This window comes from Podarcis filfolensis, assembly GCF_964270895.1.
Source record: "Podarcis filfolensis genome assembly, chromosome: 16".
Lineage (NCBI taxonomy): Eukaryota > Metazoa > Chordata > Lepidosauria > Squamata > Lacertidae > Podarcis > Podarcis filfolensis.
The window spans coordinates 35,813,387-35,841,290 of NC_139620.1; the positions used below are offsets into that span (position 1 = coordinate 35,813,387).

The window sequence follows — 27,904 nt, forward strand, 5'->3', positions numbered from 1 at the left end:
ACTCCCTTTCCTTTTAGTATTACTGTCCATGGGATCTCACCCAGCACTTCCCTAAGTTTTATGAAGTCGGCTTTCTTAAAGTCAAGAAATTGAGTCCTAGTATGCTTGGCTGCTCCTTTCCGCTGTATAGTAAACTTCAGAAGAGCATGATCACTCGCGCCTAATGATCCTTCCACTTCTACCCCACTAACCAGGTCATCAACATTGGTTAGGACCAGATCTAAAATGGCTGTTCCTCTTGTTGCTTCTCCCACTTTCTGGACAATGAAGTTGTCTGCAAGGCCAGTGAGGAGTCTGTTTGACCTTATGCTCTTGGCTGAGTTTGACATCCAACAAATATCCAGGTAATTGAAGTCCCCCATTACTACTATCTTCCTTCCTTTTGCATGCTTGGCCATCTGTTCCAGGAAGGCATCATCTATGTCCTCCGTTTGGCTTGGGGATCTATAGTAAACTCCCACAATGAGGTCACTGTTATTCTTCTCTCCCTTAATTTTGACCCAAATGCTCTCACTTTGGCTTTGAGGTTCTAAATCTTGGATCTCTTCACAGGTATACACATCCCTGACCTATAACGCCACTCCTCCTCCTTTCTTGTCTGGTCTGTTTCTCTGAAATAGATTGTATCCCTCCATTATTACATTCCAATCATGGGACTTATCCCACCAGGTTTCAGTGATTCCTATTATGTCATATTTAGTTTGCTGTACCAAGAGCTCAAGCTCATCTTGTTTATTTCCCATGCTTTGCGCATTAGTGTACAGACATTGAAGTCCATTAATCATTCCCCCTGTGGGAGTCATGCAGAGCCATACCAGAGTCTTCTAAAATTGCAGGGGCCCCCTGACCTCGTGACCAGCACTCCAAGCTTTACAATGTATTGGAATGTATTGACTTAACTGGAGTTGTGTTTACTCTGGGCAATGACCCTATATGGTGTGGGTGGGTTTAAGCCTTGGCCGGATGAGGTAACATGAGACACTGGGATGCAGCCATGCGGCTGGAGAGAACAAAGGGTAATAAAGTGACCGGAGGAGAGGAGAAGATGTCTGAAAGAGCTGCTCCTCAGTCCAAGGAAAAATACTAGCTCTCTGCGTCTTTATTTTATGCTAAACAGCGCCACTTATGACGGCTGGTTTCCGACAAGTGGTGCCCCGTGTGAGGCAAACTTAAAATAAGAGGCAAACTTAAATGAAGAGGCTAAACTTAAAAGAAGAGGCTAACTTAAATGAAGAGGCTAAACTTAAAAGAAGAGGCTAACTAAAGAAGACAGTGTGAGGCTGACTTCAAAGGAAACAGTGTGAGGCTTCTTGATCATCGACTCACTACGCCCGGCAAGGGTTACACAGCGCTGAATCATCTTCGGATCCCGGTGAGTCGATCCCTTTTATCTTGATTTTTGAAAAATGGGCAGCTCTTTGTCTACTCCCCAACAGAAATTTTTAAAAGACTTAAAATTTCTCCTCTCCTCCAACAAATTGGAAGTTCCTGAGGGTGATTTGATACAGCTCATTCTGGCCATCAATGAGCATTGCCCCTGGTTCCCTGCAGATGGGACATGGGAATTAAAACATTGGGATAAGATTGGAACACATTTTCATGGACACTCCAGCATTGGTGTTCGGATTCTAAATGCATGGTGCAAGGTTCGTTACGCCATGGGCTCTTTAACTCCAAAAAATATCTCCATGGCTGTATTGCCAACATCACCCCTGGCTTCTTTAATCCAGCCTGCTGTGATGCCGCCTGTTCCAGCCCTCGCCTTGCCAGCAGCCCCATATCCCAAACCTCCAGACTACACTTCCTCACCAGAGGACCCAATCCTGCAAAAATACCATGGTCTGGCTGGCAATGATCCTACTCTCTCATCGACAGAACCAGCCACCCCTTTTCAACGTGCAGTCCTTGCCTGTTCCTTAATTCAGGATACTGTGGCATTTCCCGTCATTGTGCCCCCTGCTGGTGCTCCAGCAGGAATGCAAGCCCAGCACCAACCTTTTGAATTTAAAATCTTGAAAGAGCTTCAATCGTCAGTCCGGACAAACGGACTTCAAGCCCCATTTACACAGGCTCTTTTGGAAGCCACATTAGCCCAGCTTTTGGTTCCAGATGACATCAAGCTTTTGGCACGTACAGTTTTACCCCCATCAGCTGGTGTATTGTTTGCTCACGAATGGGAAATTGCCTGTGGTGCTTATGCTCCTGCTTTACTGCAACAAGCAATGAGAAAAATAAGGCTGATTACAGCAGTGAGTAGCCAAATTGAAAATCCTGAAGCCAAACAAATAATTATCAAACAATTGGCCTTTGAAAATGCCAATGAGGATTGTAAAGCCATCAATACAACGTTTCCAGCATGGCAAACCAAGATCACTGATACCTCAGTGTGGGTAGAACAGTGGCCTCCACCAAAAGAAAAAACCGCAGCAATGGCACCATCTCGTTTTTGAACAGCTTATTTCTGAACAATTGACCCTTGGCCACATTGAACCGTCCTCATCTCCCTGGAACTCCCCAATTTTCGTTATCAAGAAAAAATCAGGCCGATGGAGTCTTTTGCAGGATATGAGGAAAATTAACCAACAGATACAGCCAATGGGAACTTTACAACCTGGCATGCCAAATCCAAATATGCTCCCACGAGAATATCAGTTGGCTGTGATTGATTTAAAGGACTGTTTTTTTTCTATCCCACTGGCTCCAGCAGACAGGGAACGGTTTGCTTTTACATTGCCAGTATATAACAATTTGCAATCCACCCAGCGATATCAGTGGATTGTTCTGCCACAACAGCATGTGGAACTCCCCTACACTTTGCCAACATTTTGTGGATGAAGCATCGAAACCTTTCCGCATGCGCCACCTAGAGGTGCTGAACACAAACTGCATCTGGCAGTGTTTGCCACACCATTGTTGCCAACAGGAAATTTATATGCTCAGACGGACAAGAAGAAGACTATCTGTATTATAGAATGGTTACATTTACCTCATACCCCTCCAAAGAACATTATTCAGTAATTGAATCCACATCAGACATTGTTATCAAAGGACGTTCACGTGCCATAGCTTTGAGCGGTTCTGATGTTTCATCAATATATCTGCCTTTCTCACAGACTGAACAGCAGCATTTATTCATAACTAATGCTGCCGTGCAAATCGCTTTAGCGGATTTTATAGGTGTCATCATTTTTAACCCTCCGAAGGATGACCGTTTGACATTTCTGACACAAGTCACTTATGTTCTGGCTACCCCCTTGTCTCTCACACCTCTCCCCGCTGCAATGACTCTTTTCACGGATGGAACAAGAAGTAGGGGAGTAGTGACATGGGAAGAGGGAGGAAAATGGAAAAGTTTATTTACCCCTCCACAGTCTTCTGCTCAGCGAGCTGAGCTAGCAGCTGTGATTCTTGCCTTTCAATCCTTTCCTACTCAACCTTTCAATCTTATTGTGGATACTCAGTATGTATATCGCCTTTTTGCTATTTTACCAATATCTTATATAACTCCTTCCTTGGATTCTGACTTGTTTTCTTTGTTTCTCGCCCTGCAGGCTTTACTTCAGCACAGAGAGTTTCCTTATTATGTTGCACATCTTCGCTCCCACACATCGCACCCAGGGTATTTAGCAGAGGGTAATGCAAGAGCAGATGCAGCGTTGAGGGACATTTCTGCCTTTTCTCTCTTTTCTGATCCTGTACTATGTCATAACACCTTTCACCTCCCTGCGAAAGCATTGGCTAAGCAGTTTTCTATTCCTTTGGCCCAAGCTAGGGATATTGTGTCCCAATGTGCTTCCTGTTCTAAATCTCAGCTGGCCATTCCTTTTGATGCTGTCAATCCTAGGGGCACGTCTGCATTGGCGTGTTGGCAGATGGATGTCACACACACACCTGTGTTGGCTCCACTCTCCAAGGTTCACCTCACGGTGGACACCCACTCTGGATTCATATGGGCTACACCCATGAGGGGGGAAACAGCTCGGCATGTCATTCAGCACACTATCCGCTGTTTCTCAGTCATGGGTAAACCTGCGCGTATCAAAACTGATAATGGTCCTGCATATATTTCTAAAACATTTTCGGAATTTTGTATGTTGTGGAATGTGAAATTAACTCATGGTATACCCTTTAACTCCACAGGGCAAGCTATAGTGAAAAGAGCACACCTGACGTTCAAAACACTATTGCTTAAACAGCTTGGCGGCCGAAGCATACCAACAGCAGATATCCCTTCGGCAGTCCACCAGGTTCTTTTTGTGCTTAACCATCTTTTATATCCACATCTTAGGACCCATACCCCCGCTGAATTGCATTTTAGGAAGGAGGAGGCACTCCCCCGCCCCTTGGTGGTGTACCGACGCTTGCCTGATCCCGCGTGGCATGGACCTGTCCCGCTGATCACGTGGGGACGAGGGTACGCGGCAGTGGACGTCGAGGACAAGCCTTTGTGGGTTCCAGCTCGATGCGTGCGGCCATGGCGAGCATCTTCAACCGCGGATGCGCCTTCCTAACCATTTGCCTTGCCATCCTTTGCTGCACCGTTATACAAGGAAGAGAAGCAGACGACCCAGTCCAGTTGAAACCACCAGATTTCACCTTATCAGCTGGCAAGCCGCTGTCATCAGAATCCTACTCTGGCTGGCAGCATCCACGGCTCAGCCACTCTCGAACTATAAGAACAGCGTTATTGAATAAGACTTTTAGGGGAGAAAATTATCATAAGATATGGAGGGATAATATTTTTGTACAAGATATGATTATGTTTACCAGTTTATTGAATGCTTCTAGATGCTGGCTGTGTATGCACATGCCCCCTTTTGCCAGTCATTCAGGCATAATGCTTCATGGTGTGCCTGTCAACGGATTTTTTCAATTTACAAATATTATATCCCCTAAGCAATCTTCTTGGCCTCCAGTACACTTGACCCTCCATGAGCCTGCCCCCATTTGTTTTCAAATTAAAGAGGGGAAAGAATCATGGGGCATATATCCAAACTGTCAATATACATTGAAATTCACTTTTAATAGCTCTTGTTCTCTTACAGGAACATACAGTGACCAATCTCAGTGCTATAGGAGTGACACCAGTGCATGGCTAATAAACTAGAAAGGAAGCCTACCATGCAGCTTGGAATCAGAATTCTTATATTCTTGGCTTCCGGATGGAAGTTGGCTTCGACATTTATTGATTTTAGTGATCCTTATAGTAGTTATTTGCGTTATTTTGTGTTGCTGTATACAATGTATTCCTTCTTTAATCTCTGTATGTACTGCATGGTTCTCCAGTCCGTGGCCCGCTTCCACTCTCACACGAGTCGCTTATCGCACTCGACATAACCATATGGGTATTAACATTTATGACTCTGATTAATAAAATAAAGAAAGAGGGCATGTGGGAGTCATGCAGAGCCATACCAGAGTCTTCTAAAATTGCAGGGGCCCCCTGACCTCGTGACCAGCACTCCAAGCTTTACAGTGTATTGGAATGTATTGACTTAACTGGAGTTGTGTTTACTCTGGGCAATGACCCTATATGGTGTGGGTGGGTTTAAGCCTTGGCCGGATGAGGTAACATGAGACACTGGGATGCAGCCATGCGGCTGGAGAGAACAAAGGGTAATAAAGTGACCGGAGGAGAGGAGAAGATGTCTGAAAGAGCTGCTCCTCAGTCCAAGGAAAAATACTAGCTCTCTGCGTCTTTATTTTATGCTAAACAGCGCCACTTATGACGGCTGGTTTCCGACATCCCCCCTGTCTCTTATTTAAGGATTTTTTCCTCCCACCACTAGGTCTGCGTGCTGTTTGCTCCATTCGGTCTATGACATTTGGATGATCATCTTCATCAATTGATAGACTCCTACCTTCAGGAGCACTGTCTCCCCCCCCCCCCCCACATTAGTCAGTTTAAAGCCCTCCTGATGAGGTTTCTGAGATTTTTTGCAAAAACATTCCTCCCAACCGTTGTGAGGTGCAGCCCATCGCTTGCCAGAAGTCCATCTTCAAGAAACTGCATTCCGTGATCTAAGAATCCAAACCGTTCCTGTTTACACCATTTGCGAAGCCAGTTGTTCACTTCCACTATTTTCCCCTCTCTCCCTGGGCCACATCGTTCAACTGGGAGGACAGATGAGATGACAATTTGTGCATTTAATTGCTTCAATTTCCTGCCCAGAGCCTCGTAATCTCTTTTGATCTTCTGGAGGCTATTGCTTGCAGTGTCATTGGTTCCCACATGAACCAAGAGGAAGGGGTATTTGTCAGTGGGTTTTATGATTCCTTGCAGTCGTTCAGTTACATTTTGGATCTTAGCCCCGGGGAGACAGCACACTTCCCGAGACATTTTGTCAGGCCCACAGATCACTGCTTCTGTTCCCCTCAGTAGGGAATCCCCTATCACCACTACACGCCTCCTCTTAGGTCTGGTCGGTGTTCTTCCGTGAGCTGTCCGTTCCAAGGTCGCCTGCACATTCCCTGAGGGCTGACTTTGCTGCTCGTCTTCATATACCTGATCGACTGTAATGAGGGAGAGATCCTCAAATGGAGTCTGCTCTTCGTCTTCCATGCTAGGGGAGAGGACCTCAAAGCGATTGTGTATTTCTAAACAATCAGAGCGAACCCTGGGCCTCCTACTTCTTTGAGTCACGTTTCTCCATATATCTGGCTCCTGTGTTTAGTTTGCTGCTGAGCAAAGTTGTCGCACAGTCTTCTCTCTGGAAGTTTTCTATATGTGAAAAGTGTGTGTGTGTGTGTGTGTGTGTGTGTGTGTGTGTGTGTTTGAGAGAGAGAGGGAGAGATTCTGCCTAAAGGCCAGTGTAGTACAGCATAGTAAAGTGGCATTATATGTGCCTGCTAATTGTGAGATTTTTGATTTTTGATTTCACATCCCAGTTCGAAAACTAGATCTAATTTTGTACCCTAGTTTTGTGGATATACACATCACATCCATTAGCTCTCCTTGTAGTTAGCATTCATACAGCTCTTTCAGTGTTTGATGCACATTATCACTGCAACCCACACCATAGCCCTGCAAGGTAGGCTCCTATGATCATCATCATCATCATCATCCACATTGCAAATGGAGGAGGGAGTGTCAAGCTGAGATAGAGTGGGTTGCTAAAGGCTGGGATGAGGAAGCTATGGCCCTCCATATGTTGGACTACAACTCCCATCATTCCTAATCATTAACTATGCTCATGGGAGTTGGGGTCCAACAATATTTGGAGGGCCATAGGTTCCCCATCCTTGAGCCCAAGGCCAGGTAGGCATTTCACAGAGAAGCTACCTTGCTAACCAGTGGTCTTCAAACTTGGATTTGCTGGACTACAACTCCCATCATCCTTGACCAAAGGTTAAGCTGGCTAGGGATGATGGGAGCTGTGGTTCAACAACGATTGAGAGCCCAAGGTTGAGGAACACTGCCCTGTGCACACCCATCTCTATCCTCCATCCAGGAAACCAAAAGGCACGATCAGAGTTTGAGGACACATTCCAGCCAGGCAAAAACATTCAAGGAGGGGATGCAAAGCTGGGACAGTAAGCTGCATTGGGCCTGGAGAGAGGGGGCATGGCTGGGGAAGGAGTATGGCCTGCAAAGAGTCTCATGAGCCAGAGAAAGAGACTTGGAAGCAGCAGTTGACCCCTGAGCTTGAGATTCCCCACTTTTGGAAATGTGACATCTCCCACCCACTCCAAGACTAATGGCTGGTGTGGGATGCTGGTGATGTTTTGCAGAGAAAACATCTTGCAGAGGAGGTGGGAAATGTTTGCGATAAAACTTTCACCTTCAGGTTGACCTGCCTGTACTGGACACCCTATATATGATTTAACGTTATCTGTAGCCAAATGCTCTGTCAGAATCAGAACAAACGTGCCAGCCAGCCAAGGCAGGACAAGGTTGCTGTGACAAAAGACAGCCAGAAAACCTGCACTTCAAAAAATGGTTCTGGGCCAACATCCAGGCTGTTGTTTTCTCCTGCGATGACACTGCTGGCCCATCTCAATGCTAGATGAAACAAAAAAGCTCACATCCTGGAGAAGTGAATTTTGCAGCCAAGCCTCTTGTATTTTTTTTAAAAGGAGGCATGTGATATTACTTAGGGACGCGGGCGGTGCTGTGGTCTAAACCACTGAGCCTCTTGGGCTTGCCAGTCAGAGGGGTGTCTGTAAAAACAGCCCACTTTACAAAGGCAAAATGTCCATTTGCTGCAGCATTCACTTTTGCTTCTGGCCCCACCCACCAATGGCATGTGGCCACCAGAAGCCAGCCCAGACAAGAATGTAGCCCTCAGGCTGAAAAGGGTTATTTTATATTTTAAAATATCTGTCAAAAACAAAATGCCTACATATACCTCTGGGCACCAGCAAAATCACCAAAGTATGCAATTTCCAATTACCCATGCACATTAGTTCTGACTTTAACTAGTTAATTGTACTCTCAGAGATACTACCAAAGCTATTCATTATTTTTATTAATTATGGTACATATGTTTCTGCCTATTAGTAAATCATCTGTGCACAAAGCTAATTTAAATCCCACTTGCTCATGTGCAAAACCAGAAATCTTCTCTTTCTGTCTAATTGCACATGCCAGTAGTTCCAAACAAATCAAACATCAATGGAGCAAAAGGGCAGCCCTGCTTTGTACCTCTTTTCAAAACAAACAGATCTGAGAAGATTCCATGTGCCTTTACTTGTGATTTAGGAAAGAGGCATCATATTCTAATCCACTTTATAAATTCTCAAGGAAATCCAATTTTTCCAAAGTAACAAACACAAATTGCCAATATATCTTGTCAAATGCTTTTTCAGCATCCAGGGAAATAAGTGTCGCTGGATTTATTCAATAGCTGTTTAAGGCAACCAAATTGGGTACCAATCTTAAATAGTCTGCTCCCTGTCTATGCTTAATAAAACCCACTTGATCCAAATGTACTACGGCTCTTATCACTGGTTGGACTATGTGCCAATTAAGAGGGCAGAAGTAGAACCAGAAGGTGGAAATGGCTTTAGTTAAACCAGGGGTGTGGAAGCTCAGGCTCTGGACCTGAACCTGGCCCTCCAGATCTCTCTGTCTGGCCCATGAGATTCTCCACAGTCCACAGCCCTCACCAGTAGGACCAGCCCAAGACATTTTGGCAGAGGAGATGAACCAAAAAAATACCACCTCCCCACCAGGGAAGGAGTGGTGAATGAAGATCTACATTGGGGGAAAGGGGGTGAATAAATATCTACACTGGGAACAAGGGAGGGAATATCTGATGGTTGAAGCAGGAATCAAAGGCAGTGGCAGGCGGGGGGAGGGGAGGCCCACTCTGAATCATGTCCGGTGAGTACAGAGCCCAGGAAACCCCAGAGGGGTGGGAACAGACCAGCAGTGCCTCCCATTCACCAAGAAGCTGCTGTAGAGGTGAGATTGCGGGGAGAGGGAGTGGCTGTTGAGGAGGAGGCGGCAGATCTGGCTTCCAAGGAGCATGTGGTAGCGTCAGCAGGCAATGCATTCTTTGGAGGCTGGTTCTGCTGCCCTTGTGGATCCTGCCACCTGAGGTTACTGCCTTGTCTTGCCTGATTGGTGGACTGGCCCTGCTCACCAGTCTAGCTCCATACCCTTTATGGGCGCATTTGCCTGGCTTGAATGTGAACCTGAACTGTGATAATGCTTGTTGATTTAGGATGTAGGATAGAGAGGGGTGTAGGAAGTAAGCTATATGGAAGTGAAAGATTCTTGGCTTGTGAGGTTCTCAGAAGTATCCTAGAAGGAGTTGGACAGCCATCTGCCAAGGATATTGTATCAGAAATCTTGTCTCATTACAAGATTGGGTTGGACTAGATCAGGGTTGGCTAACCTGTGGCCCGTTCACTGAGCAGCCACCTCATGCATTTGATAGGAACATAGGACACCTGCCTTACCCCAAATCAGGCTGTAAGTTCAGCTGGCTCACTTTTTTCTATACCAGGGATACTGGTGTAGGAACCTGTAGCTGCTGCAGGTGTCATGGGAATTGGAGTCTGGAAGGCCACAGGATAGCCATGCCTGAAGGTGACCTCCAAGGTCCCTTCTGGCTCCAGAATCCTATGCACAGTAGCAAGGGTGGAGAAGCAGGAGAAGGTTCAAGTGACCCAAAAACAGGTGCAAAATCTGCATGATTCAATACTGGAATAAATTTTAAACCAGAATTCTGGAGGGATGGATGGCAGGAGAACACATTGAGCCTATGAAACAATACAGGCATTGCACAAGGAGTATCTGCGCTTCCTGGATCAGGATCAGAGAGAAAACTAGTGACTTACTGTTACAATGGATGCTGTGCACACACCATGTATTTAAAGCACATACCCCCCTCGCAAGAATCCCAGGAACCATAGTTCACCTCTCACAGCGCACCAGTTCCCAGCACCCTTAACAAACTACAGTTCCTAGGATGATTTTTGGCAGGGTGTTTGTGATGGGACATGCTTAAAATGGATGCTGTGTACGAGGAAATGGAGCTGAGTGTGCCGGATTGGAAGCAGGCTGGTAAGGGAAGCTGTCTATCCTTTTCTTGAGACTTTCCACCTCAAAGGCCTCACTTGACGCCGCCTGGGAAGGATAGCAGCCCTGCTGTGTCCTTTCCCTCTGTTATCCTGGTTCTTCTTCTTCTTTTTACCTTGTGAAATGTTTGGGGGCTTTTAAACATATTTTGATATTTGCCATCTAGAGAGAGATTTGCAATCACCTTTATGTAAATCCTGTGCTCTGCTGAGCAGAGAGATGGGCATGGCGTTTTTATTTTTATTTTTTGGCATTTTCAGGTGCTCGATGTGACGCTCCCTCAGCACTTTCCTTGATTATCAAAGTTGCACTGCAGCCACTTTTCCACAGCTCCTTCTAAATTTCAAGGAAACATTGGGGCGGGAGTGGCCGTAGCAGCAGGCGGGCGGCAGGAGGGAGATAAAGCACAGAAGAAAAGAACGGACCTAAGCAAAATTTCCAAAATGCTTTTTCTAGTTTCCTTATTTCCTTTCCCTCCACTTCTCTTCCCCGCCCCACAACACCCATTAGTTTACTGGCACCTCTTGTAACAAAGGCCGCTGCATTAAACCTCCAAACAGCTTTGTCCAGTGATAAATCACACTCTATCAAGGTGACTGGTGCAAATTGCTGGGAAGAGTCTAACCTTGGTCTACCTGAAAGCAGGCCAGTTGTTGTTCGGAGGTACCCTTAAGTACTGGGATGCTAGAGGCAGGATGCCAGAAAGCTGGGAAGAGACAAATATCTCAGTGGCAGAGCTCCTGCTCAGCAAGCAGAAGGTTTCGGCTTCAGCCCTTGGCCTTTCCAGTTCAGAGGCAAAAGGAAAGGTCCTCAGATTGAAAACCTGGAGGAGTCTGCAGCTGTTCACAGTAACTAACACCAGCAGCCAATCGGTTACAAAGCTAGATTCAAAAGGCTGTAGCGAAGATAGCACAAAGTTAGCATCACTCAGTGGTATACTTGTTGCACTGGTGGAATGCAAACAAAAGCACCTTAGCAAACAGTTGTGCAATAGATTGCACAAGCGTTATCAGCTGGAGATGTGGCATCTCCTTTGCCCTCCCTCCTGTTTGCTTAATTAGGGTTTTTAAAGCCCTAATTAAACATTTTAGCCCGGCCTGATTTGGGGCTGAATTCAGGTTGTGTGGTTGCCGGGTTGGATCAACCCAATCCAGGGGCTGGGCCAGATTTAGGTTTGATGAGGCCCTAAGCTACTGAAGGTAATGGGGCCCTTTATATGTCCAACTGTCCTTTGTCAACAACAATTTGTCGCTGTTTCTTTGTGTTGAATATATGCTATATGGTAATTTATGGACCTAACAGGTGTCTAAGCCATTTGCAACCAGTCCATGCAGAATGTAGGCACCATATATATGTGTGTGTGTGTGTGTGTGTGTGTGTGTGTGTTGTTGCTGTTTAGTCGATTAGTCGTGTCCATCTCTTCATGACCGCCTGGACCAGAGCACGCCAGGCATTCCTGTTCCACTGCCTCCCGGAGTTTCATCAAATTCATGTTTGTCGCTTCTATAACACTGTCCAACCATCTCGTCCTCTGTCGTCCCCTTCTCCTTATCTTACCCAACATCAGAGTTTTTTTCCAGAGAGTCTTCTCTTCTCATGAGGTGGCCAAAGTATTGGAGCCTCAGCTTCAGGATCTGTACTTCCAGTGAGCACTCAGGGCTGATTTCCTTCAGAATGGATAGGTTTGATCCTCTTGCAGTCCATGGGACCCTCAAGAGTCTCCTCCAGCACCACAATTCAAAAGCATAAATTCTCTGGCGATCAGCCTTCTTTGTGGTCCAGCTCTCACTTCCATACGTCACTACTGGGAAAACCATAGTTTTAACTATCCGCATCTTTGTTGACAAGGTAATGTCTCTGCTTTTTGAGACGCTGTCTAGGTTTATCATCGCTTTTCTCCCGAGAAACAGGCGTCTTTTAATTTCGTGACTGCTGTCACCATCTGCAGTGATCATGGAACCAAAGAAGGTAACATTTGTCACTGCTTCCAGTTCTTCCCCTTCTGTTTGCCAGGAGGTGATGGGACCAGTGGCCTTGATTTTAGTTTTTTTTATGTTGAGCTTCAGACCATATTTTGTGCTCTCCTCTTTCACCCTCATTAAGAGGTTCTTTATATACTGTGTGTGTGTGTGTGTGTGTGTGTGTGTGTGTGTATAAATGAGCAAACCAGTGATATTTTAGGGAGCAGGCTAGCAGGCAGGGCCCATTACTGACATCATAGGAGCCTACAGAACACAAAACACTGTTGCTGTCTGTAGGTTTTATTTTGTTTGTTATCTTATATTTTGGAAATGTACATCCAGGTTTTCCCCTTTAATTTTTTTTGGGCCCCCAAGAGAGTGGGGCCCTAAGCTTTGCTTATACGTAAATCCAGCACTGGTCCAGGGTAGGGGAAAGGCCCTCTGCACAGCCCTAGCAGCATCCTCTGTTCCTATGAGATTCCTTCATCAAGTCCCAGATATGTGCCGTTATTTTGCATTTCAGCCAATGAGAGGTCAACTTCATCTCAGACTCTTCCTCCACTCCTGTTCATACCAGTTTGTCTTGGAGAAAGAAGGTTTCAAAGGGCAGTGCCAGCTTCTGAGGGACCAGCCTCCTTTCCACAACACACGGGAAGCCTCCTGGGCATGGACTTAATTAAACAGCCTGAGATTTCGAACCCCTCAGGCCTTAAGAATGCAATAATCAGTTTCTCTTTAGGGGAACAAGTGGGAATCCTGCTTGGTCTATCAGCTTAGTCAGCTCATGAAGGCTCCCTGCTAGCCACAATATATGGAATGAAATGCAGCCCACAGAACCAGGTTTCAAATTTAGCACCTGTCGCCTTCCCAGCTTTCAGCTTCAATCACAGGGAATTGGAACAGGATAAAAAAAAATGCAGTGTGTGTTTGAAGGAGGCATATTAAACCAAAAGTAGCTAGTAGTGGCAGAATCCGAGACCAGGGAGAAGAGTCGGTGGAAGAGGATTGGAAGAAATTTAAAGACTATCTACAGAAATATTGTAAAATTAATGAATGTTAGAATGATGTTGGATAGAAATTAAGTGGTTTCCAGCTGTAATGCTTTAAGAATATGGAAAAAGGGTTATAAATGGGTAAAAACATAATTAAAATGATGTTGGATTGGAAATAAGTGGTATTAGCAACAAAGTTAATAAGAATATGCAAAAATGAATTGACAATGGATGAAAATACTAAGTTATAAAATGTTAAGTTATAGAGATAAGATAAATGAAAGAGGGTAAGGATTTGCTGATTTGATTATTTAAATGGGAATACAATAAGGGGAGGTGTGAGGAAGTCAAAGAAACAAGCAAATGAATTTTAAGTTATGAAAAATGGAATTGTTTTTAATTTTTCTCATTTTTGTGTGTGTTTATTCTTATTTTTTTGTTTCTTTTATTATGTGTTTTTGTATATTTGTTTTTGTAAAACCTTAATAAATATTTCTTTAAAAAAAGTAGCTAGTAGTTAGGGTTTGTTAAGAGCTGGATTCACATTATTCATTAAACAGAAATCATTATTTATTAAACAGAAATAGAAGGAAATGTCCACCAGTAATATGGCTTGTTTCCCTGCCCCCCTTCCCGTACCTAAAAGCTGTTGACAGTACTGCTTGCCACTAGCCTGCCTTTTAAAACCATCTACTCCAGAGGTTGAGGAACAGTTGACAATGTCTGTAATTGGACCTCCATGTGATTTCCCTCCCTTTCTTTCTGATGATAGCAATTGAGACCTTTTTGACCAGGGCTGCATTTCCCAAACAGCTGAACACTTAGCAAAGTCAGTTAAATAACACAGAGAGAGTCCAGGGAGAATAGAAATCCTAATAATGTGTTAGTGAGCAAACTGAACAAAAAGAGTGTGCAGTTTGAGGAGAAAGGAGCAACAGAGGATTTTCTTTCTTCCATCAGGCCTTGAAAATAGCAGGGAGAAGTTCAAGTCAGCAAACAGAGGAAAAACTCCCTCAGAGCTGCACAGCCAATCAGAGAACATGCCACCTCAGCAAACATCAGGTCACTCTGTCTAGTTGCTAAACAAACCCTTCATCACACCCTCTTGGTTAGTTGGCTTGCTGATACGCAATTTTTGGTGCCTGCGCATGCGCAGACACAATTTTCAGCACCGCAGAAGTGAGTCCCTGCACCGCGCTGTGCCAGTTTAGCACAGCGCCCGACCGGGCACCTCAGTTTGTGGGCCGGTCAAACGACCTCCGCAGGCTGCTTCCAGCCCAATGGGCCTTAGGTTGTTGACCCCTACCTTATAGTATCCCCCCCCAATGGACCAGTTTAATGTACCCATTGTAGGGCTCATTATACAGTGTTACCTCGAGTTACAAATGCTTCAGGTTACAAACTCTGCTAACCTGGAAGAGTTACTTCAAGTTGAAAACTTTGCCCCAGGATGAGAACAGAAATCGTGCTCTGGTGGCGCAGTGGCAGCAAGAGGCCCCATTAGAGAAATCACGCTTCTAGTTAAGAACAGTTTCAGGTTAAGAACGGACCTCCAGAATGAATTAAGTTCGTAACTAGAGGTACCACTATATAGTACTGTTTTTGAGAATGATGGTGGCATGGGCAAATCAAAATATTAAGTCATTTGCTGATACCCCCATCAATTTTTAAATGGTCCACAAAAGTTAGAGAACCTCTGAACTAATTCAGTGACCACATTTCTTTCTTAAGGAAATGAGTAAAATATGTATCATAGGGTGTTTTTCTGTTGTTGCTTTTTTTCGGGGGGGGGGGTGTTCTTTGTGGAAGCATTGCTAAAGTAAATATTGCTTACCTGATGTGTGCATTAGGAAATGGGGAGAATCATTGTGATAGGTTATGAAAACATTTTTGCCCCACCCTTCCTTGGAGGAGCTCGGTGTGATGCAAATGGTCCTCCTCCCCATTTTGTTCGCACAACAACCCTGTGAGGTAGGCTTGGCTGAGAGAGAGTGACTAGCCCAAAGTGAGCAATATGGATAAACAGGGATTCAAATGTGGGTCTCTGCCATCCTAATCCAGAAGCCTACATAGGGTTGGTAGAACTAAAAAGTCCAGGGTCAGGGTTCCCAGAGTGTTCTGATACCAACTTAGGAATTTAGTGGCCCAGTGGAATGTAAACTTTTATTTGATCCATGTAAACTTTTGGGCCCTAAATCAGTAGCATTATTTGCAGTCTAAGGTCTGTTTCCTTCCAAGGGGACTATCAGAAGTCTGTTCTTCCTCGGCTAGTTGCTTGTTTTTATTTTCTCCCATAACCCGCTGTAAAAATGTAATGTACAGTTTTAAATCCTATCAAATGATTGTCCTGAAAAGAACCCAAGCTAAAGAACTGGAGAGCTGGGCAGCAAGGAGAAAGGAGCAAAGAACAATCCAAGGAGAACAGATCGAAAAAGTTGTGTGTAGATTTGAGCATCTACCTATAACATTCAGCACGTGACGACGACAACAACAACAACGTTTCTGTGTATCTTCCTAAAGTATGAGAGAAATTGCAAATTTAAAGAGTGCTGCTCAGGATGGGTGAGGACTGATAGTCATTTACTCTGGAGGCATGCAAATATTGTTAGCAACATTTCTTTTTGGGTGGGTGGGTGGGTGTGGGTGTGTTCCAGAGATGCCATACTGCAGGATTTCCCCCGCCCCAGCTTAGTACAAATCCTTGCCCAAGAATGGAAATCCGTTGCACAATCTCTTGCACAGAGTCTAAAAATGCTCACATGCTTTGAAGATGCTTGAGGCATTGTGAAGATCTCTAGGTGACCGCCAGCCCGTTCCTGAACCAGGGTCAGCAGGAGAAGACAAGTAGGAGATTCTACCAGCTGCCCACCTTGATACATATTTCTTTCTAAACTATATAGGAAGAAACTATATTTCTTTCTAAACTGTTTCCAAAATAATTTTACTTCCATAAGCAGTTGCTTCAAATGTGTGCGACTCTGCTGTGTGGTGAAACCCAAAACTGCCTGTGGCTGCATCTCAATGAAGTATGAAGTACCTTCAGACCCTGGGCTAACTTTGCTCATCCAGACTGGCCACTGGAAATCTTCATGGGCAGGAAAGAGTATAAGAGAGATTCCTGCTCCAGCTGAGCCTTGCTTCAGTGACAATCTCATCCTGAGTTCTGTCTTGTTCCACCTGAAAGCACCCTTGGTTATGCATCAGTCCAGCTTGTCTTCCATCCTACTGCCTGGTTTGCCATCAATCTTGACTGCTCCTTTAGTCCTCTTTCCTCCTTCCCAGATCACCTTATGCTTCTGCTCACATACCAGCCCTGATATAGCTAGCCTACCATGGCTTCCCTCAACCTGGTGTCCTATAGGTGCTGTTAGGCCATCCCTCTTGACCACTGGCTATGCTGGTTGGGACTGATGGGAGCTGTTGTCCAACACACAGTAGTGGCTGGTACCCCCTCAGACTGGCAGGGTGATAACAAGGGAGGCCAACAGTAAGTCGAGCCAGAGCCAACTATAGGCTTAACCAGAGGCAATACCGGGCAGAGCCAACTTATTCTAGTTTCCTTCTCATCGTCTTCCCTGCTGAATTCTACAAAAGCACTGAGGCTAAAGCACATCTGAGCAATCAGATGTTGGGGGTATTGCATTAGTTTTCCTGATTATAAGCACTACTCTCTCATTTTCTAGTGCTCCTGTCACATTGCAGCACCTATTGCATTATGGAGCTCTGGCATTTTGATTTCATGCCCACCAGTGGTCATGGTGCAACACAACAATGAATATCATAAGACAACATCACTCTTCCCTGTTTTTCGCACATGCATGCCTCTGTTTCCCCTTGATTCTGTGAAAACAGCAGGAAAGAACTGTATGCTGTGACAGTGCCCTAAAGTTCATCACTTTACTCCCAAGATTTTCCACTTTAAAGGGGGTTGCAAATGGTTTCTTTTCTGTTAGCGATTAACATGGAAATGAGCACTAAACTGTCACAAGACTCCCCTTGATTTCCAGAATTGGCATTTACGTCATGTGGAAGCTCAAATATAATACAGAAATTAACAGGGAAATATTGGGGAAATGAAATGAGCTTCTATTTGAATGTAGCCTCAGGAGGAGGAAAGTGAGGAAACCTCATGGACTGGTTGACATAGGAAGGAAGGAAGGTATGGGGTGGCAGAAGGCAGATCAAATACATCTGGAGAAACCCAGGTTGGGAAAGTCTGCTCTGGCAGTCTCTACTTGTGTTCTGGTCCTTCCCCCCGCCCCCCATAAACCACTCTCCTTCAGCCTTTTCACGGATATAACATTTCCTTGAGAATACCTCACCAATTCAACTAATCAGCTGGCTTTAGTTGATTAATCTGCTAAGAAAGCCAACTCAGCCTGCAACCTGAAAAAAACATATATTCAATAATTTGCATCTGACAAGAGTGTAGCAATCCAGTGCTATTAAGCACTTTGAAACCATCCATCATAACAGCTTGGTGGTGCTAAAGAAATAGCTGAACACCGGTTTTATAAATTATTTCGCATCTCTCTCTCTCCTCTCTCTCCCCACCTCTCTCTCTGTTCTCCACCCCCCATCCCACCCCAAGGCTGACTCCCCAGATGCAGAGTTTTAAAAAACTCAGCTCCTGCTAATGGGGAAGGAACACCCCCCTTAAACTTAAGAGTGCAACAATTACCTGCTGATCTGCTTAGGAAATTCTCCTCTGTCAGCTTTCTTTTTGTCAAAGTTAGATGCTTCTGAGTTATATGGTGGAGAATGCTTCATTCGCTTTAATTTAAATAGACACACAAATAAACAGGAGAGTGTCTATTTCAGGACTAGGCAATTGGTTCTGGATTTGTGTGAGAGAGAGAGTGAAAGAGAGAGAGGGAGAGAGAATTTTGAACTTCCTTATGTGCTTCTTGGAGGCACACTATCCACAGTTTGGGGAAAACAGAGAAACATAGTAAGTTGCCTTACAAACCAAGTCGGGCCACTGACATATCAAGCTCAGCATTGTCTACACCAAGAGTAGCCAAGATGGTGCTCTCCACATTTGGCTGGACTACAGCTTCCTTCATTCCTGACCATTGGCCAGTCTGGCTGAGACTGATGGGAGTTGGAGTCAAACAACATCTCAAGGGCACCACATGACTGCCCCTGTTCTATCTGCACTCTCAGTGGCTCTTTGGGATTTCAGATCCAGCAGCCTATCCCAACCCTTCCTGGAGATGCCTGCGACTGAACCTGGAACCTCCTGCATGCAAATTGTGTTGAGATTTCCATTCCACCTTAATGAGCAGACGTGTGGAACTGTTGCGTGTCACATGTCTGTTTACATTCCAGCACACCTTGCTGGGAACTTCCGTCGTGTGAATAGCTTTTGCTTTTCCTGGTCTCTCTGAGAAGACGTAGAGAGAGAAAGAGATGACATGTTTCTTTGTCCTGATTTATGATTAATAAATCTGTAGTTGTAGAATGCTTTCACAAGCCTCACGCCTATTCTGTGTGCGCAGTTCGATCTGCTGATAGTGTGCCCTGGCTTTGAAGACCGGGTCACTGATTTACGTTGGAGCAGAGGGGATGGGTCTTCACAGTGGGACGGCTGCAAGGAGATGGCCCAGCCGGGGCTAGCCAGCTTGCCTCCTTGCCCTCTGCATGTCAACAAAGTGTGCTCTACCACTGTCACTCTTCCCCATCTTCAGTGGGAGAAGTGTCTTCCAGTTAAAGGGGTCTTGCCTGTTCCAGCAGCCACTGGCTCTGGTTCTGTAAGGGAAGCTGTAGATCTTCTGAAGCTTTCAGGACAGAGTCCTCCGACTCTCAGCAGTACGATGGGAAGTGGTAGCAAGTTAGCTCCTGATGCAGAGAGGCTTCTGGGAAAGCAGGTGAGCCTGGGGTCACTGTTAAGGTCCATTCCCTCTCCCACTTACTCCCAGTCTATGGGCTCACTCCTCAAACTTGGCAAGCCTGATCCTTCCTATAGACCTTCTTAAATAGACTTCCTGGGGGCCTCAGATTCCCTGGAAAGCAATTTGAAACCCACTGTGTGATTTGAAAAGCACCGTGTTTGGAAGGCAAGCCCTGCCTAGGCTCTCAGCAAGTGAAGAGAGGTCTGCTGTCAGGGACATGGGGCAGCCATTATTAATAGACACAGAGAGATCTTCTTGGTGGAACCGAGCTTAGCAAGCAAGATTCGGCTCTTAGTCATGTTTTAGTGCCACTGTAAATATATTTTGGTCCACTTTTAAAAGGTTAGAGCCATCATTTGGAGGTCTAGCACGTTTATAGCTAGTGAAGGCACACGTAAATCTAGGCGCAAAGGAGCGATGGGGCTGTCAAGGGCGGAAGCCGAAGTTGGGGGGAGACAGTTGGCAGATCAAGCAGGGACATCAGTTACCTGCTGAGTCCTGTAACTTTTATTGCTGGAGGGGGTGCGGGGAGGGTAGTATTACCAACCTATTGATCAAAGAAATACTTTATGGGACTGGTTTTGTTGGAAAGCCACTTCGAGAAGCAACTGGGGGGAGGCGGCAAGGCTCTAGTCACTCCCTCTGCCATCTAAGAGCCGACCAGCAAATCTGGCTGTCATATTTTCCGCTTCTTTCCTTGCTACTTCATGGGATGGGTTGTAGCTGAGCAGAAAAACATCTGCCTTGCATGAGGAAGGTCCAAGATTCATTTCCCAGCATTTGCAGGTAGGACCGAGAGAGACCGCGGTCTGAAACTCTGGAAAGCCAGCATGAACAACCTAGATGTGTCAGTGGTCTGACTCTGAATAAGGCGATTCCCTACATTCCGACTTGACTCAGCCCTTTATTCAGAATGATGAGGCCTGGAACCCTACTTTATTTTTAGGGAAAGAACCGTGGCTCGGGGCACAAGCTTCGCATGTCAAAGGTACTGGGTTTAATCCCCAGCATTTCCAGGTAGGGCTGGGAAGGACCCCCATCTGGGAGCCTGGTGAGCTGCTGCCAGTACAAGATAGACCAGTGGCCTGGCTCAGTGTAAGGAAGCTTCCGAGGTTCCTTGTCTTCCTTTGGGGTCAGAATGAATCTCTTTGCCCTTGCCCAGTCTGGTTTTGGATATCAGTAGTGGCACTGTGGGTTAAACCACACAGAGCCTAGGACTTGCCGATCAGAAGGTCGGCGGTTCGAATCCCCATGATGGGGTGAGCTCCCATTGCTCGATCCCTGCTCCTGCCAACCTAGCAGTTCGAAAGCACGTCAAAGTGCAAGTAGATAAATAGGTACCGCTCCGGCGGGAAGGTAAACGGTGTTTCCGTGTGCTGCTCTGGTTCGCCAGAAGTGGCTGAGTCATGCTGGCCACATGACCCGGAAGCTGTACGCCGGCCCCTTCGGCCAATAAAGCGAGATGAGCGTTGCAACCCCAGAGTCAGTCACGACTGGACCTAATGGTCTGGGGTCCCTTTACCTTTTAGGTCCAAATAACTTGACTTGTTTACTAGATGACTGAAGGTGTTGCTGGACTACAGCTCTCATCATCCCTGACCATTGACCATGCTGGCTGGAGCAGAAAGGAATTAAAGTCCACCAATATCCAGAGGGCCGCAGGGTCCAGAATTAAGCCATGGTCTGGCTTAGAGTGATGTGCTGGCTGAGCCTGTACCTGACTCCAGCCACTTCCCTGGCCACTGCTTTGCACTGGGCTCTGGTTGATGGACCACTGGGCTCTAGTAAATATACACATAGATGTTTCAAGTCTGGAGACTGCCCATGCCTGCTTTAGGACACCCTTTGACTTGCTGTTCACCCACTGAAAATGCAGGCAATGCATATATAAGGAGAAGAAGTGTCAGTGACCAAACAGTGGAGAGTGAGCTGGTGGGAGTATAGAGGTTACAGCATTGGACTAGGGACCTGGGAGACCAGGAGTCAAATTCACACTCGGATGACCTGGGTCCAGTTACTGCCTCTCGGCTTAACCTGTTTCATAGGGTTGTTGTGGGAATTCAGTGAGGGCTGGGGGAAGAACCACTGACATCACCTTGAGCTCCTTGGAGAAAAGTTGGAATATAAATGCAAGAAATAAAGTTAAGACAAAGAGCCAGTACAAAGTTATTGACCCAAGAAGGCATGTGGATCATGAAGATCCAATAGCTCAAGAAGCCGGTTCAGCCCCTGGGAGATGCACATTTCAAGCCCACTAGTGGTGGTGGGGTGATAATCCTGTCACTTACTTTGACGACATCTTCAGCAGAGGACTTGCATTCCACGGATTCGGAGATGTCCGTCACAGCACTGTTCTCTTCAATCGACACCACTTTGATGGGGACCGCAACTGTCTTCCCTGTGAGGATCGCAGTGTTCAGGATCTCTGTGTCCTGCAGGGCAAACAACAGTGCAAAAGGATTGCTGCCATTGCTTTGTTTGAGCGGAGCTCTTGAGATAACGAGGAAACCTGAAATGAAGTTCTACAGCTGCCTTGCCCATCCTGGTACTTTCTCAGTGCTGTTGGGCAACAGCCCCCACCACCATTGACTATTAGATCATGCTGCCCTAGGACATCTGGAAGGAACCAGGTAGGGGAAGGATCCTCTACATCAGTGGTTCTCAACCTGTGGGTCCCCAGATGTTGTTGGACTACAACTCCCATCATCCCTGAGCTCTGGCCTTGCTAGATAGGAGTGATGGGAGTTGTAGTTCAACAACATCTGGGGACTCACAGATTGAGAAAGGCTGCTCTACACCTTCCAGACTTAACCAATGTATATGTATTGTATCTCTATAATGTTCTTGTGTGCACTATGGATTTATGGAGCTTGTTGCCACAGGGTTGGCTCCCTAGCTGAGACGACTTTAAAGGGGATTTTTTTGGGGGGGAAATGAACGAATTCCTGTGCCCCACAAATAACCCAGAGGTGCATTTTAAATAAAAGCACACATTCAACTCAGGTAAAAACACCAGGCAGGCCCCACAAATAACCCAGAGATGCTTTTTAAATAAAAGGACACATTTTACTCATGTAAAAACATGTCGATTCCTGGACCGTCTGTGGGCTGGATTGAGAAGGTGATTGGGCCACATCTGGCCCCCGGGCCTTAGGTTGCCTACCCCTGGTCTTGGTTATCCACAGAAATTCTAGGAAGCACCATGGACAGCGTCGCTTTAAGGGAGGGATGGGGAAATGTTTGGCCTTCTAGATGTTAGATTCCAGCTGCCACCAGCCTCAGCCAGCATGAGCAATGGTCAGGAATGACAGGAGTTGCAGTCCACAACATCTTGAGGGCTACCACTTTGGCCACCCTGGACCTAGACTAATTCCCCAGTTGAAACTGCCCAGGCAAAAGCAAGAAAGGACCTCCAAAACTTGAAAGGCAGCTCTTCATGAACACAGTTTCTTTCAAAAGAGTTCTGATCTAAATGAAAAGCAGATTGCTTTTTCATGTAGTTTTATCTTTGTTGAACCCCATCTCCTGGTCTCCCTTTTGCAAAGAACTTCAAAGTTTGCCGGATGCACGTTTTCAACTTGCAGCCCTAGAAAATGACTGGAACATTTTGCAAAAGCAGCAACAGAGGTCAAAAAGAAGGGATTTTTTGATTGTTGTCGACTTAAATATGGATCAAAGAATGTCCAAAGGTACCCATTGCTTCATTTCCAATTGTTTGAAAGCCATACCCTCCCCTCTAACCCCCACCCCCCATCTTCGGATGCTTTGCTGCCAGTTTGATTCCTTCCACTGAGGAACAAAAGAAAAAAGAATGAAACAGTTGAGGTGGGAAATGAGGTCATCTCAGGTGAAGTTGCCCTTTGGCTATCATTTTTACCAAAAGCTAGGATATCTTATTCAAACATTGTCATGCACTATTATGAAGCTGCAACCTCTGCCCATTACCAGCGATGTTCCCACCTACCATGATTGTGTATGCTGATATTATGATTCTAGTCTATTCTTATTATAATTATTAATATATATTTGCATGCTGCCTTTTAAGGGGACCCACCAAAGGCAGCACACATGTTTGTGCTTCCTGCATGCCCAAATGGATTTGGTTTGGAGTGGGTTTGCAGCCAGAGCATGAAGGAAACACTGTAGGTATATCCTCCATTTCAACACCACTTGGCATTTGGCTTCTGTCCTGAAATAACCAGCCCCTTCTTCTGCCATCTCCACACCCCTCCCACTTAACCACTGTACAGTTACAGCTGAGTTGGGGGGGGGACTGTCTTTCAGCCCAAGGGCCACATTCTGTTCTAGGCAACTTTCCAGGGACCACATGCCAGTGGCAAAAGTGGGTGGAGCTATTCATGCAAATGCTACCTCTGTACAGTTGGCCAGTTTCTGCAAACACTTCTCTCTATCCTCTGCCAAGACAAACAAGAAGCATTTCCATAGACTGATGATACATTCTAGTCAGGTAAAGGCTCTCAGTGAGGTTGTGAATCAAGGCCAGTGGGGGGCTGTGGCCTGAGGAGAGATGCTATGGCCTGGGGAGAGTTTCGAGGGCCAGATAGAGAGGGCTGGAGGGCCACATTTGGCTCCCGGGTCAGATGTTCCCCATCTGTGCTGCAGATTTCTCTGGAAGCAGGTGCCTCTCAATGGGCCTTTTTTTCCTGAGTAGATATACCAAAGTTTGCACTGTGAACCATTTCTCTTTCCTATTCCAGGACTTTTGGAGAGTTTACGAATGGGTATTACAAAGCTATGGACTAACTTATGGAATTTCACTGGTTCTATTCCGCCTCATGGATGCAAAATGGTCTACTTGTCTTTTATCGTATCTGTAATTAAGACACTTCAATCCCCTGCCCTCGGCTAATGGTTTCATTACAGAAAACCTGCATATGAATGGATTTATTTTGATTAATTACTTTGGGGACTTACATCTGGGAGGAAAGAAATCAAAGGCATGGCTTGTTGTGCTAATGGCTTGCTGAATTTTTATATCCCTGCCCCCAAATACTCCCACATAAACCAAAATCTAAAACTGCAAGAATAGCCAGCTTCAGGAGCATTCATTAAAAAGCATCTAACTGGTACCATTAACATCATTACAGATGACTGACATTAGTCTGGGATGGGTAACTATTGTGCTAGCTCAACCAGAATACAGGAGTGGGAGGCTAATAGTTCATCTCTGTCAAAATCAATTGTGATTTATTAGCCTAGGAACTGTCCAAGTTCATAAATCATAGGGGTGCAACTGTTGGATTCAGAGAAATGTATTTTCCACCTCCATGTGTGCTGCTGGGAATCACAGGTCTGTGTAACATGCATTCCCATTAGTCAAATGGCACCAGAGACCGTGAGACAGAATCAAGTAGGTAGCTTGGGAGGAAGAAGCAACTTGAAAGAAGTGTGAGAAAATTGGACAGAGAAATGCTTTAGTATCTCTCTCAAAACACTATAACTTGTGGATAGCCAATGAAACTGAATGCTGGAAGATTCAGGGTAAACAAAAGAAAGGACTTTCTAAAAGAAGTGCCATGGTTGGATCACTTCCTGGTGCAACTGGACTTCTCCACGACCCTTCCCCTCTGCAGGGAGGTCTTGTACTTTCACAATGATTTCTGCATTCGTGATGATGGTATAAACAGCCTCGGCCCAGAATACCTGAAGCTGTATCTCCACCCCCATCATTCTGCCCAGACACTGAGGTCCAGCTCCAAGGACCTTCTGGTGGTTCCCTCACTGTGAGAAGTGAGGTTACAGGGAACCAGGCAGAGGGCCTTCTTGGTGGTGGCACCCGCCCTGTGGAACGCCCTCCCATCAGATGTCAAGGAGATAAACAACTATCTGACTTTTAGAAGACATCTGTAGGCAGCCCTGTTTAGGGAAGTTTTTAATGTTTGATTCTATTTTTAAAATTCTGTTGGCAGCTGCCCAGAGTGGCTGAGGAAACCCAGCGAGATATGCGGGGTATAAATAAAAAAATATTATTATGTTACTAAATGGGGAGGGGAGGGGTTGACAATAATGGATGGATGGAGGAAGTAAGCACCAATGGGAAACAGGATCCAACTGAAAAGGGAGAGATCAAAGGACAAGGAAACTCACATAGGACCTAGCTGTAATATTTGCTTCATCTAGTTTTGTAAATCAGGAACCACCAACCTTTGAGGGCCAGTGAACACATTTGGATTTTTGAACAAATGTCATGGGCAGCAGTCACAAAACGGCTGTCATGATGACATGACATACCATGAAATGGCAGCCATATCTAAAAGAGTGGAAAAAGAAAACTACAACATGGCTTGGGTGTGTCTCCCATCGATGGAAGAAAAGACACTTACATCAGCAGCCACAGGGAGAAGCTCTTCACGCTCCTCCTCTGTTCAGAATGAGAAGGACAGTAGGCATTCAATTCTTCCATACAATGGAATGTTGGCATGTTCAACGCAACAGAATTCCTACTCAGGAAATGAGGAAGCCGTCACTCTTGGATTGTGGATTTCTGAAGGGGTATCCACTGGCACCTTTCATGGGTGCCATAGGAAGTACTGGCAGGCACACTGCCATCTGAGGGAGTTATGCAGGTACCTATGGATATTGTTTTGGTGACCGACCTAAGACTGGAGTGTGCCACTTGATTTGTTTTGCTCTTACAATGATAACATAAAAGTGGATGCTGCTCTCCATTTCCATCCCTGATCTGTTACTCCCCACAGAACTGCTTCCCTCCATGCGATGAGTTGTGGAAACCTTGGTTCCTACCACAAGGCACTATCATAACACAGGAGAGTTTGCATCTTGCTTGGGTGGCGCTGTGGTCTAAACCACTGAGCCTAGGGCTTGCCGATTGGAAGGTCGGCGGTTCAAATCCCTGTGATGGGGTGAGCTCCCGTTGCTCAGTCCCTGCTCCTTTCAACCTAGCAGTTCGAAAGCACATCAAAGTGAAAGTACAGTGGTAGCTCGGATTAAGAACTTAATTCATTCCGGAGGTCTGTTCTTAACCTGAAACTGTTCTTAACCTGAAGCACCACTTTAGCTAATGGGGCCTCCTGCTGCTGCCGTGCCACCGGAGCACGATTTCTGTTCTCATCCTGAAGCAAAGTTCTTAACCCGAGGTACTATTTCTGGGTTAGTGGAGTCTGTAACCTGAAGTGTATGTAACCTGAAGCATATGTAATCCGAGGTACCACTGTAGATAAATAGGTACCACTCCGGCGGGAAGGTAAACAGCATTTCTGTGTGCTGCTCTGGTTTCGCCAGAAGCAGCTTAGTCATGCTGGCCACATGACCCGGAAAAACTGTCTGCGGACAAACGTCGGCTCTCTCGGCCAGTAAAGCAAGATCAGCACCACAACCCCAGAGTTGTTTGTGACTGGACTTAACTGTCAGGGGTCCTTTACTTTACCTTCAGGAAGGACTACAGAACAGTAAGCAAAGAGCAGGAGAAAGAAGGGAAGTGACTTGACTTTCTATTTACATGGAAGCCTTTTGCCAATTCTTTGACCAAGGGGCCTTCATTTTCTAGGGTCTGTATAGCTGACTACAAATCTGAAGAGTTGAGATGATAAAGTTTCAAGTGCAGGTAAAACTGCTTCTTTTTCTGCTGCAAACAGACAGGAATTAATTAATTCCCAAACACTCCCAGTATACAAAGGGGAGCATAATTACTTCATGTAAATAGATAATTAACAGGCAACAACATTAAAAAGCATTTTTCTTGCTTGTTTCTCTAATGACTTGATAGGCACAATGAATTGGTGGTACAAGCACAGAAACTGCCCCCCCCCATTTAATCCCACGCAGGAGAGGCAGAGTTTAAAAAGTGATTGATGAGTTGCATTTTCAACCAAACTCCCAAAGAGCTTCTGATTTCATCACAGATCCTAGAAATTTCACTGCTTCTCTCTAACTCAAAAATAAATTATTCCCCCAACTACAAAGACTGATTAAAGATCTCATTTTGTGCTAGCCTTTCAGGCTGCAAGCCTAGACATGCTTACCTGAGAGGCTGGCAGTAAATCCCATTGAACTGAATGGGGGTTACATATGGGTAGAGAGAATAGGGGTGGAGAAGCTTTTTCAGGCTGAGGGCCACATTCCATCTAAGCAACTTTCTGAGGGCCACATGACAGCAGTAGGCAGGGACCAAGGCAAAAGTAAGTAAAGAAATACAGTGGAACCTTGGTTCTTGAACTCAATCTGTCCCAGAAGTCCATTTGACTCCTGAAACGTTCGTAAACCAAGGCATGGCTTACGATTGGTGCAGGCACCCTGGAAACCATAGCTGACAGCCGCATCGGACATTTGGCTTCCAAAAAACCTTCGAAAACTGGAACACTTACTGCCGGGTTTTCAGCGTTCGGGAGCCAATTTGTTCATCAACTAAGCCGTTCGAGAACCAAGGTTCCACTATGAATGCAAATCTTGCCTTTGCACAGTAGGCCAGTTTTGACACACACTCACTCTCTCCTCTCTCTCCTCCACCCGGACAATCAAGAGTTCAATGACACAGCGCAGCCAGGCAAA

The 27,904-nt window shown here is 45.6% G+C and overlaps 1 protein-coding gene across 1 annotated transcript in view; it reads right to left on the reverse strand.

The window, feature by feature from the left end:
* The window catches only part of TMEM132C (transmembrane protein 132C), a 257,003-nt gene that overhangs the window by 20,460 nt on the left and 208,639 nt on the right, over positions 1–27,904 (reverse strand). The window contains exon 5 of the mRNA XM_083589852.1: positions 21,664–21,807. Coding sequence (XP_083445978.1) covers positions 21,664–21,807 — 144 coding nt within the window. The remainder of the gene's footprint in view (positions 1–21,663; positions 21,808–27,904) is intronic.